We start from the raw sequence: 23,151 nt of genomic DNA, 5'->3' as shown, positions 1-23,151 counted from the left end.
AAGAGTCGTGAACAAATTAAGGCTATGTGACAGAGACCATATATGGCCCGAAAAGGGCAAAGTTTTTTTCTCAGTCTTCAAAAGATTGATTCACTCTTTTAAACAGTCAGATTGGCTCTAATTTTTCTGAATGGAATCTGCATATCAGTGAGTATTAGCAGAGCTCAGTCTTTGCATTTGGCTGTAATCATTTCTTTAGGACAAATTCTTAGAGGAATTCTGGATTAAAGCAGGCCCAGGTTAAGGTTTTCAACACATACTGCCAATACCTTCGGAAAGATTGTGTCAAGCTGTATTTTCTGCATTTCTTCTAAGTCTGGGTCTTTACCTACTTTTTATATTTACCATTTGAGTCTTGAAAAATGATATCTCATAACGATGTTAATATCCATTCTTTAATGGTCTGAGTAGTCCGAGTACCATGTCCTATAAGTTGGGCTTTCCTTTCTTTTCTACGAGGACACAGACCCAAACACGTAATTCCGTAATTCTGAGAATCTCTAAGTACCCAAGTCTGCTCCGTGGGATTCAGCCACGCTCACTTTGCTAAGCACGGATGTGCGTGCATGCATACCCGCGCAGCCTTTGACACAGCTCCTTGTGCTGCTGAGTCACTCAGTTGTGTCTGACTCTTTGTGACCCCATGGACTGTGGCCCACCAGGCTCCTCTGCCCATGGGATTCTCCAGGCAAGAATACGGGAGTGGGCTGCCATTTCCTTCCCCAGGGGGTCTTCCTGAGCCAGGGATCAAACCCATGTCTCCCTCTTGGCAGGCAGATGCTTTACCACTGAGCTGCCTGCAAAGCCCTTTGCAAGATCAGGATACCAGAGATGTGATGGCGTCTGGCAGAGAGCCCCTGCCAGCTGCTCTGAAGCTGTTAACACAAGTGCCAGAAGGAGCCGCCTCCCGTGGTAGGGAAAGGGAGAGCGGGCACACCCCTCCTGGGATCCAGGCTTGTCTGTCTGGGCCCCGCGTGCACACACACCTGGGCGCTCACACAGGCCAGAGCTACTGGGATCTGATCTGGGGAGGGGATGCGGTATTAAGGAACACACAGACCCCCAAAGTTATGACAGCTCAGACACAGGCCTTTCTGAACCCCGTTCCCCACTTCCTGTCACGCTGTGAAACAAAGCAAAAAGTAGCAGCTACTATATATCAAGTGAACACAGCATTGTAAATCAACTATACTTTAATGAAAAATAGCTTCAAAAAAAAGTAGCAGCTGCTACTGCCTGAGTGACTGCTTTATACAGGCACAGAGCCCTTATCTTCAAAGAGCAGGTTATCATTCCACTTTTTTGGAGAAGAAAACGGAGGCTCAGAGAAGCCAAGTAACCACTCCAGGGTGACGGAGATAGGAGGGAGCAGGGCCAGGAGGTGAACCCAGCCCTTCATCTAAAACACCTTTACAGAACTTCCTGCTTTCTGGCAAAGCAAGTAATGGTGAACTGAGCGGTGATGATGAAGATAATAAACGAGACGAACTCACTGTCTGACTCGAGGAAGAAAGAGCCCATGCAGTTGACCAGCTCCGCCTTCTCTCTGAATCCAACCACTCGGGAGACATACATGTCCGTCGTGTTCACCCACACGTGTGTCAGGTCACAGAACGATCTTGTGATGTTTATGCAGTCCTTGACGACCTTCATGTCTTCTGGTTTACTTTGAAAGGCAAAGAGACAGTCAAAGAAGACGTCAGCCTGTGTGTGATGAGGGTCCACTAACCTGAAGCCCTGCTTGCATATTCCTGTATGGCTCTGCTCAGAGGTCCCTTGTGGGTTTTCTTTCTTTTGATTTTGAAATTTCTTTTTAAACATTTTACTTTGTATGGGAGCACAGATGATTAACAATGCTGTGACAGTTTCACGTGGACAGCAAAGGGCAATGGCTCCATGTTGTCACCGGCTCTCACCCCCTTATTTCAAATGGAGCACCCTGATCCCAAATGGAGCACCTTGATCCCAATTTCCTGTCTTTATTTTTCTTCATACCATTTGCCCCCACCTGGCTTGTTATATCTTTGCTGACTGAGACCTCTGCTTACTTTTGGAATGTCTGCCCCAAGAAAACAGGGGTCTGGGTTCCGAGTTGCACCCCTGGCACATGGTAGGTGCTCAGTAAATACTTGCTGGGTGAATGAATAAGCAAATGTTGGGTGTTCATGGCAGAGGCCCCAGATCTTTCTAATTCTACAGGACAGTCATGACTGCCTCTCCCTGAGACCCGTTTCTCAGGCTGAGGATCGCATGGTCTGGTCCTAAGTCAGCCTGTATGGGACCAACACAGACATTTGCTCTCTTGAGCTTCAGAGAGGCAGGTGGATGATACACGTGACTGCCTAAGGCAGGGAGAAACTTATGTTAGTAGGTAACAAAGAGAAACCCTATCCTAAAGGAAATCAACCCTGAATATTCAGTGGAAGGACTAAGGCCTAAACTCTAGTACTTTGGTCACCTGATGCGAGGAGCAAACTCGTTGGGATAGACCCTGATGCTGGCAAAGATTGAGGCTAAAGGAGAAGAGGGCGGCAGAGGATGAGCTGGTGAGATAGCATCCCGGACTCAAAGGACATGAGCAAGCTCCGGAAGACAGTGAGGGACAGGAAAGTGTGGCATGTCGCAATCCATGGGGTGGCAGAGTCGGACGTGACCTAGCGACGGAACAGCAACAAAGAGACACCCACCAGAGGTCCTTCAGTGGGCCAGACAGCAGCAGGAAGAGCAGTGAAGCGGACAACCAACCAGAGGACACCCGAGGGGTAACTGGATCAGAGTAAGGCTTAGGAGGGCGGTTGTTGGATGTGCGAAAAGAGAGCCGAAGAGCACACTGTCCGTTAGGCCACGACTGCCTGCAGCCACCCCGAGCAGGAGGATCAGCACAGAGAACTGAGCTCTGTGCCCGGGGCCACAGCTGGTAGTGACCAGGCCAGACTTCGGACCTGGGCCTGGCCTCGTCGGGACCAGGTGGGTTTCTGATGCCCCGTGTGCCTCCCTGAGTAGAGAAAAGTAAACATAACCCATCAATATGGTCACCAGGTCTTTGGACTTCGGTCCTTAGGATGATGCAGCACTTTTGATGCCCAGGCTTACTGAACTAGGGAAGCGATTGTGAATAATGGTGATAATTATTTTCCTTCTGAGACGTTGACCTGTAGAAACTGGCTTTGGTTATAAGTACAAGTGTGTCAAAAATAACTTTGTGGTGTTCAAGAATTCAGTGTAATTAAAAATGGAGGAGTCTTTTGTCTTGGACTTTTAAAGCTCTAAATAAAACACTGAAATTGAGAGGGGCTGAGTGAGGGAGAGAGAGAGGGAAAAGCTCTATCACAAATAAGGTCACCTCTTCCCCACTTCCCACATAATAGAAACATGATATAGTTAGCAAGAGAAAAACAGAATGTCAAACCCACCTCATGACTGTGTACCATAATGTATAGTGAGTTGGTACAACTGAATGGTTTTTTAATTCCCATGATAAGATTGACTGGAAATTTCGGAATCTCATCTTTAAAGTGCAAGGTTCATCTGAAAAATCTAAAGGGAATAGAAGTTAAAAAAAAAAAAAAGATTGAAATCTGGAATCCAGTGTTGTTATCTTGGCCACAGTTCTTACTGTCCCTTGGGATCTGAACTTCCACACTTCTAGCAGAGAAGCCCCCACTGGGATCTTGGAAACCCAAAGTAAATGGTTTTGTTGAACACTAGAAATGAGCTAATACAAGTAATATACAGGAACGCAACACGGTATAAACAGAATTTGGTGGTAGTGGTTTAAGTGGTTAAGTCACGTCCAACTCATGCAACCCCATGGACTGTAGTCCACCAGGCTCCTCTGTCCATGGGATTCTCCAGGCAAGAATACTGGAGTGGGTTGCCATTCCCTTCTCCAGGGGATCTTCCCAATCCAGGGATCGAACCTGGGACTTCTGCATTGCAGGCAGATTCTTTACTGACTGAGCTACAAGGGAAACCAGAATTTGGGCTCAGCCAGTTATCACAGGCTGGCAGCAGCAATTTGGATCAAAATGATCCATGTTATCCTGGGCCAGCTCATGCTCTCAAGTCAATCCTCAACCCCTCCTCTGGTCCCCCCACCGTAGCTCAGCCCATGGAAAGCTTTCCTTCCTCTGAATTTCCCACTGCGCTTATTCTCCATCACAGAGGGGAGGTGGAGAATGTGTGCCCAGATTGGATCTTTCCAGGCATTTCATCCCCATGCCTATGCTGGAGTAGATTTGATTCACAGACCCATTTCACAGACTGTGAAACTGAGAAGTTGAGTTATGCAACTCAGCTGGGATGTGGCAGCGGCAAAGGAGACCTTACAGTTATACTTCTCAGACTCTGCCTTATGCGGTTAACATTTCAAAGAGCATCTTAGTTTCCTGTGGTTAGGACTTTGCTTCCTGGTGGCCAAGTCTTCATCCCCCAGTGCTGATCACAAGGCTGGATACATATTTAACCCACAGTGAAGTTTTGTGGGAATATTTATGTATAGACAAGAAATTTAGTTTAAAAAAATGTATTTTCTCAATTAAAGAGAAATGATTTCTGTAAGATTTTTCTTGTTTGGCACAGTCTCCTCATTCTTCTATTAGTGAGAATATTAAGAGCTGGATATTTTTTTAAGGGGCTTCCCTGATGGCTCAATGAGAAAGAACCCACCTGCCAATGTAGGAGACCCTGGTTCAATCCCTGGATTGGGAAGATCCCCTCGGGGAGGAAGTGGCAACCCACTCCAGTATTCTTGCCTGGAGAATCCCATAGACAGAGGAGTCTGGTGGGCTACAGTCCGTGGGTCACAAAAGAGTTGAACGGCTGAGTGACTAAACAATAACAACCACAACAACAATTCCTTTAAGGGGTTTAAAAATTAACTCTAGTGTTAATTTCCTGTAATAGTTTTATGAGACAAATGTGAAAATCAGAATTGGCTAAATTCTCCTTCTATGGAGAAAGTATTTAAGGAAAAAGGCTCAAACAAAATGGCAACAGATCTGGAGTCAGAAATCCAACTTCCCACATTTTTTGACTTCTAAATGGTTGCTCCCCCACTCTCAGCCTTACACAAAATGTTGTTAAGTCAAGAAAATCTCTTACCAGACACAACATACGAAATGCCAAACACGAGGCTGATGTGCACTGGGAAGAAGAAACACATGTTAGAAAAGCAAACAACACTTTCTCCAGGCTCAGTTTATGATCGCCGCTCTGAGTCTGGCATTCTTCCACACATGTGTATTACTATTGGACTAAGACTTTCTTGCACTAAAGAGAAAGGGTCAAGTAAATGGTTCTGGGCTTCCCAGGTGGTAAAGAATCTGCCTGTCAATGCAAGAGGCATAGGAGACGTGGGTTTGATCGCTGTGTTGGGAAGACCCCCTAGAGTAGGAAATGGCACCCCACTCCAGTATTCTTGCCTAAAAAATTCCATGGACAGAGGAGCCTGGAGGGTTACAGTCTGTGGGGGTCACAGAGTTGGATACAACTGAATGACTGAGCATGTAAAATGATCTTAAAGAGTTGATGGTATCAGCAGTGCATCTTCTGAGGATGTTTTGTCCTGAGTGGATCCAAAACAAGCTGTTTGGGAACTGATACTAGTAAAGAGGGTTGGCTGGCTGGTTGGGGAACCATCCTGAGAAGCAGTCATCCATCTGGAACAATTCTCAGAATGTGAATAAGCATGTTGCTAATTTAAAACTTCCAAGGCAAAGATATTTCCCGAGGTCGGTGAAGGGAGAAAGGTCTTGGTGATGGGAAGTGGGGATTCTCATTTGTTTTCTGAGTGGGAGGGCAGGGTTGGCATTTTTCAGTAGGTGAGGCCCTACTGTCCTCACATACTCCCCAATGCTTGACACTTCTTGGGGGAGAAGTGTCCCAACCCTTCAGTAATGGATCCCTTACTGATAAACTATAGAACAGATGACACAGTGATACTGAAACAGAACCAAAAGAAAGCTAAAGAGAAGGCACAAATGAATAGGATGATGGAAAAAAAATGACAAATGAAATGTGGAAACCGAAGTTTAGGGGTGACATTTTGGTTTTGTGATAAGGAAGGAGACAGGAGTTTTTTATTATTTAGTCATTAAGTCGTGTCCGACTTTTTGTGACTCCATGGACAGTAGCCTGCCAGGTTCCTCTGTCCATGGGATCTTCCAGGCAAGAATACTGGAGTGGGTTGCCGTATCCTTCTCCAGGGGATCTATTCCAGGTGGAATTTTTTGGAGGGTTTGAGATAGCTGAGGTTATTGATATTTCTCCCAGCAATCTTGATTCCAGCCTGTGCTTCCTCCAGCCCAGCGTTTCTCATGATGTACTCTGCATATAAGTTAAATAAGCAGGGTGACAATATACAGCCTTGATGTACTCCTTTCCCAAATTGGAACCAGTCTGTTGTTCCATGTCCAGTTCTAACTGTTGCTTCCTGACCTGCATACAGGTTTCTTAAGAGGCAGGTCAGGTGGTCTGGTATTCCCATTTCTTTCAGAATATTCCACAGTTTATTGTGACCCACACAGTCAAAGGCTTTGGCATAGTCAATAAAGCAGAAATAGATGTTTTTCTGGAACTCTTGCTTTTTTGATGATCCAGTGGATGTTGGCAATTTGATCTCTGGTTCCTCTGCCTTTTCTAAAGGCAGCTGGTTTCTAAAAACCAGCTTGAACATCTGGAAGTTCACAGTTCATGTACTGCTGAAGCCTGGCTTGGAGAATTCTGAGCATTACTTTACTAGCGTGTGAGATGAGTGCAATTGTGCAGTAGTTTGAGCATTCTTTGGCTCTGCCTTTCTTTGGGATTGGAATGAAAATTGACCTTTTCCAGTCCTGTGTTTTCCACTGCTGAGTTTTCCAAATTTGCTGGCATATTGAGTGCAGCACTTTCATGGCATTGTCTTTCAGGATTTGAAATAGCTCAACTGCAATTCCATCACCTCCACTAGTTTTGTTCGTAGTGATGCTTCCTAATGCCCATTTGACTTCACATTCCAGGATGTCTGGCTCTAGGTGAGTGATCACACCATCGTGATTATCTGGGTCATGAAGATCTTTTTTGTACAGTTCTTCTGTGTATTCTTGCCACCTCTTCTTAATATCTTCTGCTTCTGTTAGGTCCATACCATTTCTGTCCTTTATTGTGCCCATCTTTGCATGAAATGTTCCCTTGGTATCTCTAATTTTCCTAAAGAGATCTCTAGTCTTCCCCATTCAGCACAGGCTGGAATCAAGATTGCCGGGAGAAATATCAATAACCTCAGATATGCAGATGACATAACCTTATGGCAGAAAGTGAAGAAGAACTAAAGAGCCTCTTGATGAAGGTGAAAGAGGTGAGTGAAAAAGTTGGCTTAAAGCTCAACATTCAGAAAACTAAGATCATGGCATCCAGTCCCATCATTTCATGGCAAATAGTTGGGGAAACAGTGGAAACAGTGGCTGACTTTATTTTTCTGGGCTCTAAAATCACTGCAGATGGTGATTACAGCCATGAAATTAAAAGACGCTTACTCCTTGGAAGGAAAGTTATGACCAACCTAGATAGCATATTAAAAAGCAGAGACATTACTTTGCCAACAAAGGTCTGTCTAGCCAAGGTTATGGTTTTTCCAGTAGTCATGTATGGATGTGAGGGTTGGACTATAAAGAAAGCTGAGCCCTGAAGAATTGATGCTTTTGAAATATGGTGTTGGAGAAGACTCTTGAGAGTCCCTTGGACTGCAAGGAGATCCCACCAGTCCATCCTAAAGGAAATCAGTCCTGGGTGTTCATTGGAAGGACTGATGTTGAAGCTGAAACTCCAATACTTTGGCCACCTTTGATGCGAAGAGCTGATTCATTTGAAAAGACCCTGATGCTGGGAAAGATTGAAGGCAGGCGGAGAAGGGGATGACAGAGAATGAGATGGTTGGATGGCATCACCAACTCGATGGAAATGAGTTTGAGTAAATTCTGTGAGCTGGTGATGGACAGGGAGGCCTGGTGTGCTGCAGTTCATGGGGTCGCAAAGAGTCGGACACGACTGAGCAACTGAACTGACTGAACTGAACTGAAATATATTATCCTGATCTGTTATCTCATTATTACCCTTTGTTGAATAGAAAAACATTTAATTTTCATAGAAGACTTTTTTTGGTTTCAATGTGTGCTTTGTAAGCTTTAAGAAATCTTACACTTAGGATACATAGATGCTCTCCTGCAGTTTGCCCGACCCAGGGATAGAACCAGCTCTCCTGCATTTGCAGGCAGATTCTTAACCACTGAGCTGCCAGGGAAGTCCTAGGGGTCTGGCCTCTTTCCAATTGTAGGAATGGAGTGATAAACTCCACCCTGGATTAGAATGAAAGTATTAAGGGAAATTCCTCTTCAGATCACAATGAAGCTAGCTCCCTTCATTATTGAGCCTCACGTCTATGATTGTTTGGTTGTTTTCCTAAAATACCAGCAGAACAGAAACCCATTGTAAACCAAACCATCAACATAGAATTTCTATCTACATTCCACTCGGCTCTGACATTGGGCAGCTCATACTGTGTCCTCAGGACTGGGAAATCAATTGGCTACTTCCTAACAGGGTCCCTGTACATGGAACTGTGAGAAAAAGTAACACTCACCCATGGGATACAAATTCAGTGGTCCAGTCACCGACACATTCTGGCTCAAGAGCATTTTTATTATTTTATGCGTCCTTTCGTTACTTTCACATCTGAAAAGAAATCAACATTAGGGATCAGAATTGTGAAGTATCTAATTAAAGTGCAAAGACAAGAGACAAAGACAATCTGTATGCAGGTCAGGAAGCAAGAGTCAGAACTGGACATGGAACAACAGACTGGTTCCAAATTGGGAAAGGAGTACGTCAAGGCTGTATATTGTCACCCTGCTTATTTAACTTATATGCAGAGTACATCATGAGAAACACTGGGCTGGAGGAAGCACAAGCTGGAATGAAGATTGCCGGGAGAAGTATCAATAACCTCAGATATGCAGATGACACCACCTTTATGGCAGAAAGCGAAGAACTAAAGAGTCTCTTGATGAAGGTGAAAGAGGAGAGGGGAAAAGTTGGCTTAGAACTCAACATTCAGAAAACTAAGATCATGGTATCTGGTCCCATCACTTCATGGCAAATAGATGGGGAGACAGTGGAAACAGTGACAGACTTTATTTTTTTTGGCTCCAAAATCACTGCAGATGGTGACTTGCAGCCATGAAATTAAAAGACGCTTGCTTCTTGGAAGAAAAGCTATGACCAACCTAGACAGCATATTAAAAAGCAGAGACATTACTTTGCTAACAAAGTTCTGTCTGGCCAAAGCTTTGGTTTTCCCATTAGTCGTGTATGGATATAAGAGCTGCACCATGAAGAAAGCTGAGCACCAAAGAATTGATGCTTTTGAACTGTCGTGTTGGAGAAGACTCTTGAGAGTCCCTTGGACTGCAAGGAGATCCAATCAGTCCATCCTAAAGGAAACCAGTCCTGAATATTCATTGGAAGGACTGATGCTGAAGCTGAAACTCTAATACTTTGGCCACCTCATGTGAAGAACACATATGAGCGACTGAACTGAACTGGGTCTTAGCTGTGGCACGTGGGATCTACTTTGTTGCAGCACAGACTCTCTCGTTGAGTCCGTTGGCTTCAGTAATTGAGGTGTGTGGCTTAGTTGCCCTGTGCCACGTGGGATCTTAGTTCCCTGACCAGGGATTGAAACTGCGTCCCCTGAATTGCAAGGTGGATTCTTAACCACTGAGCCACGAGGGAAGTCCCCAGCAGGAAATTCCTGATTCCAGGTTTCCTCTCTGCCCTTCTGGGAGCTGGATCATTCACCCCATTTACACAAGGAGCTTTATCTCAGCTTGTGGGACCCGTAGTCATTTGGTTCCAAAAATTTAAATATACGAAAAATCAAATTGTGAAGTGTCTTGCTCCCTTTGGAAAACTATTTTTATTTTTTTGGGTTTGTCCTTCAGAATATCTTCATACATGTTGTTGTTCAGTCGCCTGGTCATGTCCAACTCTTTGAGACCCTGTGGACGGCAGCACGCCAGGCCTCCTTGCCCCTCACTGTCTCCCAGAATTTGCCCAAGTTCATGTTCACCTTCATGCATAAGCAAATACAAAAATGTATTCTTATTCTCCCCACCCCTATTTTTCCAAACACAGAGATAGCAGGTGATGCTGGTGGTAGAGAACCTGATTGCCAGTGTAGGAGACACAAGAGAGATCTCCTCGACCCAAGGGTTGAGGAGGACATGGCAACCCACTGCAGTATTCTTGCCTGGAAAACCCCATGGATAGAGGAGCCTGGTGGGCTACTGTCCATGGGGTCAGAGTTGGACACAACTGAAGCAACTTAGTACACCATAGCATATACATTCCCTGTTTAACTCCTGCTTTTTTCCACTTAAAAATAAATTTGGGAGCTCTTTCTATATCAACACCAAAGAGAATTTCTTTTTTTTTTTTTAATAGTTACATATAGTCTACTCTGTGAACATACCATGATTTATATGACCAGTCGCCACAAAGAACATTTGAGTGACTTCCAACTGTTTCTGCAATGGATTTTCTTGAAAATGCCTCATTCTGAGCATGTCAAGTCTAAATGTGAGAAAGCTTCCCAGAAACAGGACTGCTAGGCCAAAGTGGGGTTCAGGCAGGGTCCCAGCAGGTAAGAGCACATTCAACTCTGGCTAACTTGAAGATTTTCATCAAGGGACTATTTAATACAAATGTGTGAGCTGGCTCCAGGCTCATAAGGACAAGCGTAGCATCTGAAAATAACAGCAGCGAGGGCTGTTATCCTTGTGGGCTTGAGGTACAGAGGGAACGTCCCAAGCCTGGAATTAGAAAGGAGAGAGGAGCACGGATATTCCTCACTGTCTTCCTTCTCCTCTCCTGGGGCTCCCCATTGGCTGATTCCAATCGAAGCCACAGGACAAGGCAGCTGGTGGCCGTATCCATGCAAGACAGGACCCCAGGGCACAGTAAAAGATGGGGAAGGTGGAGGTGTGTTTGCAGGGGCAGACAGAAGAGACCAGGCCCAAAGTGACCATGCATGTGTGTTTTTTTTTTTTTTTTTGGCTTCACTAAATGTGAGGCTTGTGAGACCTTAGTTCCCCGACCAGGGGTAGAACCCTGGCCCTCTGCAATGAAAGCCTCTCTGCAATGAAATCATGGAGTCTTAACCACTGGACCACCAGGGACATCCTTGCATTTGCAGTTTTGATAGAGACAGCCACACTCTTGCCCTTGTGGCTGTAGTGGTTTACACAACCCGTTGCAGTATGTGAGAATTTCTGCTTCCCCACAAAGGAAGAGCTTGTAGGGAATGATAATGATAACTAACGATTATGATAGTGATAGCCATCAAGCTCTTGGATTTCTGAAAATCAAATTCATAAACGCAAAGTTGTCTTCAGATTTATAGTAATTCTGTACTTCTCTTATTCTAAGTAAGACTGAGCATATAAGGCAGAGGTGTTTCCTTTCGAATTAACTGTCTATCTTTGAGTCATTGCTTTTTTTTTTTAACATTGGTTCTTAAAAATTTTTTTTTTTTGGAATATAGTTGCTTTACAATGCTGTGTTAGTTTCTGCTGTACAGTGAAGTGAGTCAGTTATACGCATATATCCCCTCTTTTTAAGATTTCACTCTTCACATCAGTTAGAAGAGCTTTTTAAGTGCGAGGCAAAGCAGCTGTTTGTGACATGAGTCACATCTTTTTTATTTTTGTCTGCCGTTGTCACTTGTCCTTTGATTTGCCTGTGCGGCTTTTTTTCTTTTTTAACGGAAACTTCTGAGCTTTTAGACTTAAAGGTATTTTCTTTCTTAGCATCTGCATTTTGAGTTAGTTAGAAAGTCTTTTTCATTCCAAGGTGAGAAAGGAAGTCTTGAAACATTTTATGGAGCCCCCAGTCGGTCTCAATCCTTCGCTCCCCCGGATCTCTGTCTCCATCCAAACTACTGGGTGTTCTCCTGTCCCTGCAAACACTGGGGTAGCCCCAAGCCCCAAGTCAAAGTGAAAAATGACCACCACGTGGCAGACATGAATTCAAGCTAAGAACACATTAAAAAGTAGCTTCGACTATCATGCTATCAAGCCAAAAGATTCCAAGTCAAAATTGCCACCTACCACCCATGAGCTATCTGGGCACCTCAGCTTTTCCCATAACAAGTGCATGCTTAGTCGAGTCTGACTCTTCACGACCTCCTGGACTGTAGCCCACCAGGCTCCTGGGCCCATGGGATTTTCCAGGCAAGATACTGGGGTGGGTTGCCATTTCCTCCTCTGGGGAATCATCCCAACCCAGGGATGGAACCCACGACCCCTGCATCTCCAGCATTGGTGGGCAGATTCTTTACCACTGGGCCACCTGGGAAGGGTACCATCGTTAGCACATCCACAGAGGTGTCTTTATGACATGCGATGTTATCTGCCATCATCACTGCTCAGCAGAGGGCTTGCTTGGTCGTGGACGTTCTCGAGATGCTGGGAGCACCAAGACTGTGGAATGCCACCTTGGGGGTGACTCCCTCCTACCTGACCACTTGTCCTGTGGCCTCTGGTCTCTCTGTTGTGCTCTGATGATGGCCTGCGCAGAACCTTCCCTCTCCTCCGCGGCTGAAAGTACACACACCCAGCTACACAACTATAGCCCCTCTCTCCTGCTCCGGGCCACAGGATGTGGCCTCCCTTTCTTTGCTCCTGGTGAGTCATACTCCGCTTCCAATTAGATTTCTGATAGCAGATTCTTGCTTGCTTGGAAAATCTAATTTACCATCTTGGCATCCCGCCTGGAACTGTTCATGAAGCTCTTTAAAATTCTCCCTGACTCCAAGCAGCTCAGCCTCCCTAAAGGGTTACTCCTCTGGTAACCTCCCTCTGGTCACTCTTCTCTCTGCAGCTGGGCCAGCTTCAGTCACCCCAGGCGCCCTGCACACAAGAAGGGGCCCACTCTTGGTTTATTGCTCTCCTGTGGCCATCTTGAAATTCTTAATCGTTTTCTCTTTGAACTTGTGTTTTGTTAGTGAAGTCTGATGGGACAAAATAGGAGATCAGTTCACACTTGGACCTTGCTCCTCCAACCCCTTCAGAATGGGGGCCTGACCTGGTCCCTCTCTCCTACGCCCCATGACTGCTTGATGTTCTTTTCGTGGGGGCAACAGCTGGGTCACAGGGTGGGAGCGCGATCATGGTGCATTGATGCCCTCCTGGCGTGTGTGCAGGGAGGCTGGAAGCTATCCCTGGCCCACCTTGCCACCCACTGGTCTGGCGGGAGTTAACTGTCAAGGTCAGTCTGGATCGGGGTATACAGCAGGGCCAGGAGCAGAGGTTTAAGGACTCTTCACTGTCTGCCAGCATGCTATGGGTTGGGATGGCAGATCCTTGGAAAAGGGAGACTCAGGGTTTGCCTTTTCCAGAGTCCATCTCAGGCTGGTGGCTAGCAGTTGAGGGTTCAAGTGCATGTATGCCCAGGGTTGCCAGGGCAGAAGAGCCCCCGGGGCCTGTGGGCAGTGGCACTGGCCCTGGCTGTGGGCCCATGGGAATCCTCTCTTCCCCTTTGCTCCCCTCCTGAGTCTGGGCTTGAGTTTACTGCTTCCACCTACTTCCAGGAATTCTCCCAAGATGTGCTGCTGCTGCTGCTAAGTCACGTCAGTCGTGTCCAACTCTGTGTGACCCCATAGACGGCAGCCCACCAGGCTCCCGTCCCTGGGATTCTCCAGGCAAGAATACTGGAGTGGGCTGCCATTTCCTTCTCCAGTGCTTGAAAGTGAACAGTGAAAGTGAAGTCTCTCAGTCGTGTCCGACTCTTCGCGACCCCATGGACTGTAGCCTACCAGGCTCCTCTGTCCATGGGATTTTCCAGGCAAGAGTACTGGAGTGGGGTGCTAGGAAATGCCAACTCTGTATTATAATTTGTTGATTCACCATCGGGCTTAAATGCTCTTATATTTGCATTTAGATCTGGTTTCAGTTCAGTCACTCAGTCGTGTCCGACTCTGCAACCCCATGGACTGCCGCAAGCCAGGCCTCCCTGTCCATCACCAACTCCCGGAGTTTACTCAAACTCAGGTCCGTCGAGTCAGTGATGCCATTCAACCATCTCATCCTCTGTCGTCCCCTTCTCCTCCTGCCTTCAATCTTTCCCAGCATCAGGGTCTTTTCCAATGAGTCAGCTCTTTGCATCAGGTGGCCAAAATATTGGAGTTTCAGCTTCAACATCAAGTCCTTCCAATGAACACCCAGGACTGATCTTTAGGATGGACTGGTTGGATCTCCTTGCAGTCCAAGGGACTCTCAAGAGTCTTCTCCAACACCACAGTTCAAGTGGCCCACACAAGTGGCTCGCTCTGAACTCTGAGCCACAAATCACACCTGCTCTGAATCTCCTATCACCACCATCCCCTCTCCCTTCCTCCCTCCCCCAACAATCCTTGTCACTGATACCCAGACAAACACTACACATTTTCAAGGCCCAGCTCAAATGGATGCTACTGTGGCAAAGTGACTCTTCTCTGAGTTTCAACTCCTCCTAACAAAGACAGACATACAACCCTCACAGAACTCGCTGCCCCCTGTTCTCCTGGGAGAGAGAAGAACTGTGTCATTTCTTCTATCCGGTACAGCCTGACACCTGGCACATCTTTGCTCATCAGTGAATGAATGGATTCAGAAAAACTCTACAAATAAAATGACATATATTACCCCCCCCCACCGGAAATTTTAAAAAATACAGAAAAGCACAAAGAAGAAAATAGCAAGCATCTTTATTTTTACTACTGGGCAGCAAGCATTGTTAATGTCTTGGCATATTTGTTTCTGGTTTATTTCTTGCTTTGGTAAGAATAGTTCAACTCACTCATTAAAAAAAATTTAAAAATAAGGCATAAAAGTAAAATCTCAGCATCCAGATAGTTCCATCATTAACATTAATGAACAACATAATCCCAGAGATCTTTCTATGCACACACACAGCACACACACACACACACACACACACACACACACAGGGTATTTTTGTCTAAATTTAATTTTACTTGGAAAAAAAACTGAAGCAAAGGAAGAAAAATTGTTGACATTTCAATTATTTCCATAAGAAAGAATAACTCCCTAAAATATCCCTCCAAAGTTAAAAAAATTACAAAGACTTTGGAAGTTGGAATACGATATTCACAGCACTAACTGTTCATCTCTGTTTACTGGTCCACGCCTTCAAAGGTGAGAACAATAGGGCCTACTCTCATATTTCCTTCCATCTTCCTCTTCCGCCCCTACCTGATTACTTTTTCTTTTTGTGTGTGTGCCGAGTTATATAATAATCACATTTTATTGCATAATTTCCAAAGATGTTTTATATTAATTCCACATTTAAATAAATAGTCACCTACAGTCCTTTCCTTTTCTTTTCTTTTTCTTTTTATTGGCTATGCTGGGTCCTCATTATGGCACTTGGACTCTCTATTGTGGCTAACAGTCCTTTATATCATGAGTTCTCGATGCTTGAGTTCTTTACTTTGACTTCTCTCTTTATTTACTATGCGCTGAATTTTATTCTCTAGCAGTTTTTTTTTTTTCCCCATAAGGGCTCATGGGTGCTGCATTTCCTTTGTTCTTTCATATTTGAAGAAGCCCCTTTCTGTTGACTTTCAACCTGAATGACATCTTCTAGCTAGATGACGCATCATCTTGGGAAAAAGTTTCTTTCCCTAAAACTTTCCCTTGGAACCGTCGTCCTCTGGCATCCAGCACAGCCCTGGAGACGTCTGAGAGCAACTTGATGTGATTTTCCTCTCCTTTATCTACTCTTTTTTCAATTCCTAAATAATGATGATTCTTTTCCTTTGAATTTAAACTACTGAAGATATCGTGGTACTAAGCATTCCTATATGAAAATTTCCTGGAAAATGTCAAGCTCTTTTGGCCTACAGACCATTTTTCTTCATTTCAATAAAATTTATCTTATTTTTATTTGCATTTTCTGTCCCATTTGTTGGCTTCACTTCAGGAAATTCAAGTATCCTAACGCCTGACTGTGCTTTATCTGTCTCCCACATCTAATTCTTAATAAATGACTTCATCTTTGTCTCTGAATTTGGGGGCTTAAGAGTCTTTCCTCTGTTAAAATATGTTTACTTTCAGCAGGATCTGTTCTATTCTTTCCTCTTATTTCTTCTGTAATTATGTTTCAATGATCCTCAGTGTATTCCTGTAAGTCTGCAATCTTCCTTTTCATCCCAATTAAATTTTTTTCTTACCTTTGAGTTTGTTTTATTGATAATGGACAGTTATTGATAATAACAATTTGTTAATTCATATTTTAAAATCAATTTTTGAAGGATCTAAAGCTATTGTGGTCGTTCAGATGGTAAAGAATTTGTCTGCAAAGCAGGAGACCTGGGTTTGATCCCTGTGTTGGGAAGATTCCCCTGGAGTAGGACATGGCAACCCACTCCAGTATTCTTTCCTGGAGAATCCCATGGACAGAGGAGCCTGGCGGGCTTTAGTCCGTCAGACACAACTAAGCAACTAAACAACAACAACAACAAAAAGCATGGCTTTTGTTCTTGTTGTTCGTGAAGAATGGCCTTCTGTCCCAAGAGTAATATTTTCTTTTTAGTAAGATTCCTGCAAGCTATCACTGGTGGCTCACGTGGTAAAGAATCTGCCTGCAGTGCATGAGACCAGGGTTCCATCCCTGGGTCAGGAAGATTGCCCAGAGAAGGGAATGGCTACCCACTTCAGTATTCTTGCCTGGAAAATTCCATGGACAGAGTAGCCTAGTGTGCTAGAGTCGCATGGGTTCACAAAGAGTCAGACACAACTGAGTGACTAATACTGCAAGCTATCATGTTCTTTCCTTTCTTTTTTTTCCGCACCATTTCTGCTTACCTCGTTCATACTTCGATTCCTTTGTCTCCTGCAATTGTGATAAAGTGGAGTGAAATCCTGACCTCCTTTTAAAAACTGTGCCTGATTCCAGTTTGTTCTGTGAAGACTGGGCAGTTTCTCTAGCCCAAAGCATTGGTGCTGGGATGTGGGCGCGCCTATTAAGGAAGTGTAGTCTGGGCTCTGCTTCTTCCTGGAACACCCGGTAAGTGTCCTGCAGGCAGGGTCAAGGAGTGGTGGGTCAACCATGGGGCCTTTGTGGGGTCCCCTGACTCTGGTGCTGGCTTCTCCGGTCCTGCACCCCCCCTCCCCCGCCCAGTATATTTCCCTCTCACCCCTGCAGAAAGCGCCAGCTGCTCCTTTGACTGAAAAGGAAACAGCTAAGTCATGCTAAAACTCATGGTTTCATTCTTCCTTATTTGTTAGGAAACACTTTTAGGATTTTTGTGGATTCCCTACCATTTTTTTCTGGTGGTCGGATACACTCAAATTTTAAATATATTTTTTAAAAAACCTCAGAATTAAAACAACAGTGTTTCAGAAAAACAGGGTTTAAGAATAACTCTCCCATGTACCAGTTTGTTAAACTCTGGCTCGTGGGGATACTGAATGAATTCATTTTCTTGCTGGTTCTTGAAAAGATTCTCAATGGTTCTGAACTACTCCCTACCCAACATCCATTCATGTCTCTCTCTCCCTCTCTCTTTCCCTTCTTCGTATTCTCCTTACTCCACTTCTTACCACCCTTACGTCGGGCCAACTGCTCTCCCAGCAAGCTGTTTTCATTTATTCTTCCTGAACTGCACACCACCAGTTTAATTCTTTGAAGCAATGAAAAGTCCTCAGGGAAAAGTATCATCAAGCTCTGCCAAGAGATTCCATCTCACGAATTATAAAACGTACACTTCCTTCTGACATCTGAACATCTGTGAAATCAGGGTGCTCTGTGTGGTGGCATGACATACCATAATTGACAGTGGTTTTTCCTACCCAGTGACATAAAAGTTTTTAAAGTACACCTTATATCCATCATTGTGTCTTACTTTTGGTAAAATATGATTGACTGTCAAAGAATACATATGCTTCAGACTACAATAATTTGAAGATTTGTAAATGTCACAGGAAGTCCAACATGCTCTGTGTATGCAAGTGGAGGAGGATGGAAAATACATTTTAATAAAAGTTTCACTTTCAAGACAGTACCTCCAGGCAATGATTATTCGTTTTTGTTTTTTTTTTTTAAAGATAAATTACCAGCTGTCAAATTTCAGGAACCAAATCTCAGGCAGATTGTCTTTAAGTTTGAAATAAATACATGAGAAACATTAGAAGAAACACAGGTAAGGATAAAAGAGTCGCGCAGATTTTTGATGATCCAACGTTGAAAAGCAACTCATGAATTAGAGAACTCAGAAGTTCACTCTCTGCCACAAAGTGGTCAAATCTTATCAACTAAGGGCACACTGATAGATGTTTTCTTTAGAGCAAATTTTACTACAGTCTTGCTTTCACCCCTGTCCTCTCCAAGTCAGGACAGCAGGAGGCGGGTACTTTGAAACCTGGCTAAGATGCCGGGCAGGTGGCAGCCCAGTTGGTCTCTGGGTCAGTTTGCTCCAGGCCAGGAGCGGGTGGTGGGGCTGGGACGCCGGGACCCTTGCAGCACCTGCCTCCCCAACTCCTACCCCCTTCCACTTAGTTTCTAAGACTTTTTGCCAAACAAAAGCAAGGAGATCAAACAAATATTAAAAGAGAAAGACACAAAGAGAGACGGGATAGCTAGAGTTCCTCAAAGCTACCCTTCGCTAGGTTAAGTGGTTGACGGATCCAACTCGTAACTGGGTTTAACTGGCTCCATCGGTCAGAATCAAACGTGAAGCGTCGACTGGCACCCGGTTCCTCGCTCCCTCCCGACTCTGGACGCGGGTCCACTCCAGTCTCCGCCACGCTGTCCCATCGCCCTGTCCCTACTCCAGCTTCCAAGCGACGGGTCTGTAAGGACGTAGGACCATCCAGCTCCGATGGCCCCTCCATACCCCTCTCCGGGACGGGGACAAACTATGCCTAACCTCGTGTTCTGCTGGAGGGCGGACGGAAGACCCCGAACCGGAGACCCGAGCCGGTAACCCAGTTTTGCAGGGCGCTGTGGACCCTAAGGAATTTGACTCTCACCTCGAAGCGGCCAGGGCCCTTGGGGGGTCAGCTGCAGGGCTGAATGTACAAACAAAGGGTCCCCGGGGGTGTGCGTGGGGAGCGATGAACGGAGGACGCCTGGACAGGGCCGAGGGCAGCGCGGCCGCCGGGGACAGTCAGTGGATGCCCCCCAAGGACCCTCCAGGGCCGCGCGGAGCTTGGAGAGGGGGTGCCCCGGGGCAGGAGTGCGGCGGCGCGCGCGGCAAAACCCTGCGATCCCGGACGCAGGCGGGAGGAGGAGTTCCAGGCAGAGACAGGCTCCTGGAGAGGGATTCCGGGAAACGGCGGCGCAGAGGCGGCATCTCCCGGTGCCCTCCCCACCCTCCCCCGCCCCGCGATCCCCGCCGCCCCCGCCGCCCCCGCCGGCCCGCGTTACCTTGGCAGTGTGGCCTCGCCGCTGCCCTCGGGGTGCCAGCCTCGGGCCCACCCGCTCTAGCCGGACTCCGCCGCCGCCCCTCCGCACCCCGGCTCGGCGCTCGCGACCCGGGTGCCGGCTGCTGTTGGTCCCTTCGGCAGGGACCGCCGGGGCCGGGCAAAGGCGAGCAGAGGGGGAGTGGTGGTGGCCCGCAGCCTTCGCTCCCGGGGCGCCCCGGATGAATCTCGGGGTCTCCGCCCAGAGAGGTGGAGCAAGTCTCCTGCGCGGGTGCGCGCCCCCGGCTGCTTTCGGATAGCGCGCGGGCGGGGCCTCCAATTTACCCACGTGTACACCCTGGGGACAGAATGAGATCTCAGTTCCTTTCCAAGGAAAACCGTTCAACATCACAGTAATCCAAGTCTATGCCCCCACCAGTAATGCTAAAGAACTTGAAGTTGAACGGTCCTATGAAGACCTACTAGACCTTCTAGAACTAACACCCCCAAAAGATGTCCTTTTCATCATAGGGGACTAGAATGCAAAGTAGGAAGTCAAGAGATACCTGGAGTGACAGGCATTTTTGGCCTCGCGGTACAAAATGAAACAGGGCAAAGGCTAACAGAGTTTTCCCAAGAGAACGCACTGGTCATAGCAAACACCCTCTTCCAACAACACAAGAGAAGACTCTACAAATGGATATCACCGATGGTTAATACCAAAATCAGATTGATTAGATTCTTTGTAACCAAAGATGGAGAAGCTCTATACAGTCAGCAAAAACAAAACCAGCAGCTGAGGTTGGCTCAGATCATGAACTCTTTATTGCCAAATTCAGACTTACATTGAAGAAAGTAGGGAAAACCACTGGACCATTCAGGTATGACCTAAATCAAATCCCTTACGATTATACAGTAGAAGTGACAAACAGATTCAAGGGATTAGATCTGATAGAGTGCCTGAAGAACTATGGATGGAGGTTCATGACGTTGTACAGGAGGCAGGGATCAAGACCATCCCCAAGAAAAAGATATGCAAAAAAGCAAAATGACTGTCTGAAGAGGCCTTACAAATAGCTGAGAAAAGAAGAGTAACTAAAGGCAAAGGAGAAATTTGAATGCAGAGTTCCAAAGGAGAGAGAAGAAAGCCTTCCTCAGTGATCAATGCAAAGAAATAGAGGAAAACAATAGAATGGGAAAGACTAGCGCTCTCTTCAAGAAAATTAGAGATACCAAGGGAACATTTTATGCAAAGATGGGCACAATAAAGGACAGAAATGGTATGGACCTAACAGAAGCAGAAGATATTAAGAAGAGGTGGCAAAAATACATAGAAGAACTCTACAAAAAAGATCTTCATGACCCAGATAACCACAATGGTGTGATCACTCACCTAGAGCCAAACATCCTGGAATGTGAAGTCAAGTGGGCCTTAGGAAGCATCACTCCGAACAAAGCTAGTGGAGGTGTGATGAAATTCCAGTTGAGCTATTTCAAATCCTGAAAGAGGATGCTGTGAAAGTGCTGCACTCAATATGCCAGCAAATTTGGAAAAGTCAGCAGTGGCCACAGGACTCAAAAGGTCAGTTTTCATTCCAATCCCTAAGAAAGGCAATGCCAAAGAATGCTCAAACTACCGCACAATTGCACTCATCTCACACGCTAGCAAAGTAATGCTAAAATTCTCCAAGCCAGGCTTCAATAGTATGTGAATTTCCTGAACTGAACTGAACACTCTGGGATGGCTTAGCCATAAAGAACCTGCCTGAAATGCAGGAGCCACAGGAGACTTTCAATCCCTTCATCTGAAAGATCCCCTGAAGGAGGAAATGGCATCTCACTCCAGTATTCTTACCTGGAGAATCCAATGGACAGAAGAGCCTGTCAGGCTATCGTCCAGAAGGTCGCAAAGTGTCCGACATGATTGAGGCAACTTAGCATTCAGGCACACTTTACTAAGACCACGCCTTCCGCCACCCTCCCCCATCATGTACCACACTGGTGCAGGACGTTAAAGATGGGGGAACTGTGTGGTGGGGAAGGGGACTGTGGGACATCTCTGTCCTATATGATCTGTGGACCAACGTTTTCTCCCATTTTTCTTTAAAGAGACAGCGTTCCCTGGGTACTTTGTTCGTCATTTCTGCTAACACGTCTGTGCTCAATTGCTCAGTCATGTCTGACTCTTTGTGACCCCATGGAGCCTGGCTCCTCTGTCCCTGGGATTCTCCAGGCAAGCATGCTGGAGTAGGTTGCCATTTCCTCCTCCAGGGGATCTTCCTAACCCAGGGATTGAACCCGAGTCTCCTGTTTCTCCTGCACTGGCAGGCAGATTCTTTACCTCTGAGACACCTGGGAATTCCAACTATATGCTCTATATTCCCATAAAGTCTACTATATGTTTAAAAATACACATTTGTTCATTTATTCAGGAATATTCATTGATGCCAAGCACTGTTGTAGGTTTTGGAGACAGCACAGAACATTCAGTCCCCTACATACGAACCTTCAAGCTGTGAACTTTCAAAGACTCAAACGTGTGCTCGCTTCGGCAGCACATATACTAAAATTGGAACGATACAGAGAAGATTAGCATGGCCCCTGCGCAAGGATGACATGCAAATTCGTGAAGCGTTCCATATTTTTAGGATTAATCTCAAATATATACAAGCAACTCCTCCAGCTCAACTCCAGAAAAATAAATGACCCAATCAAAAAATGGGCCAAAGAACTAAACAGACATTTCTCCAGGGAAGACATACGGATGGCAAAAAAACACATGAAAAGATGCTCAACATCACTCATTATCAGAGAAATGCAAATCAAAACCACAATGAGGTACCATTATACACCAGTCAGGATGGCTGCTATCCAAAAGTCTACAAGCAATAAATGCTGGAGAGGGTGTGGAGAAAAGGGAACCCTCTTACACTGTTGGTGGGAATGCAAATTAGTACAGCCACTATGGAAAACAGTGTGGAGATTCCTTAAAAAGCTGGAAATAGATCTGCCATATGACCCAGCAATACCACTTCTAGGCATACACACTGAGGAAACCAGATCCGAAAGAGACACGTGCACCCCAATGTTCATCGCAGCACTGTTTATAATAGCCAGGTCATGGAAGCAACCTAGATGCCCATCAGCAGACGAATGGATGAGGAAGCTGTGGTACATATACACCATGGAATATTACTCAGCCATCAAAAAGAATTCATTTGAATCAGTTCTAATGAGATGGGTGAAACTGGAACCCATTATACAGAGCGAAGTAAGCCAGAAAGATAAAGACCATTACAGTATACTAACACATATATATGGAATTTAGAAAGATGGTAACGATAACCCTATATGCAAAAAAAGAAAAAGAGACTCAGATGTATAGAACAGACTTGTGGACTCTGTGGGAGAAGGCGAGGGTGGGATGTTTCAAGAGAACAGCATCGAAACATGTATATCTAGGGTGAAACAGATCACCAGCCCAGGTTGGGTGCATGAGACAAGTGCTCAGGCCTGGTGCACTGGGAAGACCCAGAGGGATAGGGCGGAGAGGGAGGTGGGAGGGGGGACCGGGATGGGGAGTACATGTAAATCCATGGCTAATTCATTTCAATGTATGACAAAAACCACTGCAATGTTGTAAAGTAATTAGCCTCCAACAAATAAAAATAAATGGAAGAAAAAAAAAAACAAAAAAAAACAAAGGGATAGT

General features: G+C 45.6%; 1 protein-coding gene and 1 non-coding gene across 5 annotated transcripts in view; one reads left to right on the top strand and one right to left on the bottom strand.

Annotated features, from left to right (window-relative positions):
* LOC110133969 (interferon alpha/beta receptor 2) overlaps window positions 1-19,700 on the bottom strand; it is a 63,899-nt gene extending 44,199 nt beyond the window's left edge. Inside the window, exons 1-5 of one of the 4 annotated variants that reach the window (XM_070455177.1) lie at window positions 19,465-19,700; window positions 8,618-8,709; window positions 5,104-5,145; window positions 3,414-3,537; window positions 1,494-1,666 (exon numbers count right to left, since the gene is read on the bottom strand). In XM_070455177.1, the coding sequence (XP_070311278.1) occupies window positions 1,494-1,666; window positions 3,414-3,537; window positions 5,104-5,145; window positions 8,618-8,672 (394 nt within the window). In that variant the 5' untranslated portion in view covers window positions 8,673-8,709; window positions 19,465-19,700. Of the gene's footprint in view, window positions 1-1,493; window positions 1,667-2,687; window positions 2,996-3,413; window positions 3,538-4,668; window positions 4,830-5,103; window positions 5,146-8,617; window positions 8,710-19,464 lie in introns of those variants that run through there. The other 3 variants (XM_070455181.1, XM_070455175.1, XM_070455176.1) reach the window with 3 other exon arrangements.
* A 2,278-nt stretch (window positions 19,701-21,978) lies between these two features.
* On the top strand, window positions 21,979-22,085 carry LOC139031136 (U6 spliceosomal RNA). Its single transcript, XR_011483542.1, has one exon. It is a non-coding gene; the product is annotated as a U6 spliceosomal RNA (small nuclear RNA).
* The last annotated feature ends 1,066 nt before the right edge of the window (window positions 22,086-23,151 follow it).

The sequence above is a fragment of the Odocoileus virginianus genome, chromosome 25, assembly GCF_023699985.2.
Source record: "Odocoileus virginianus isolate 20LAN1187 ecotype Illinois chromosome 25, Ovbor_1.2, whole genome shotgun sequence".
Lineage (NCBI taxonomy): Eukaryota > Metazoa > Chordata > Mammalia > Artiodactyla > Cervidae > Odocoileus > Odocoileus virginianus.
The sequence above is the reverse complement of the archived record's forward strand: the minus strand, read 5'-3'. Positions and strand labels throughout refer to the sequence as shown.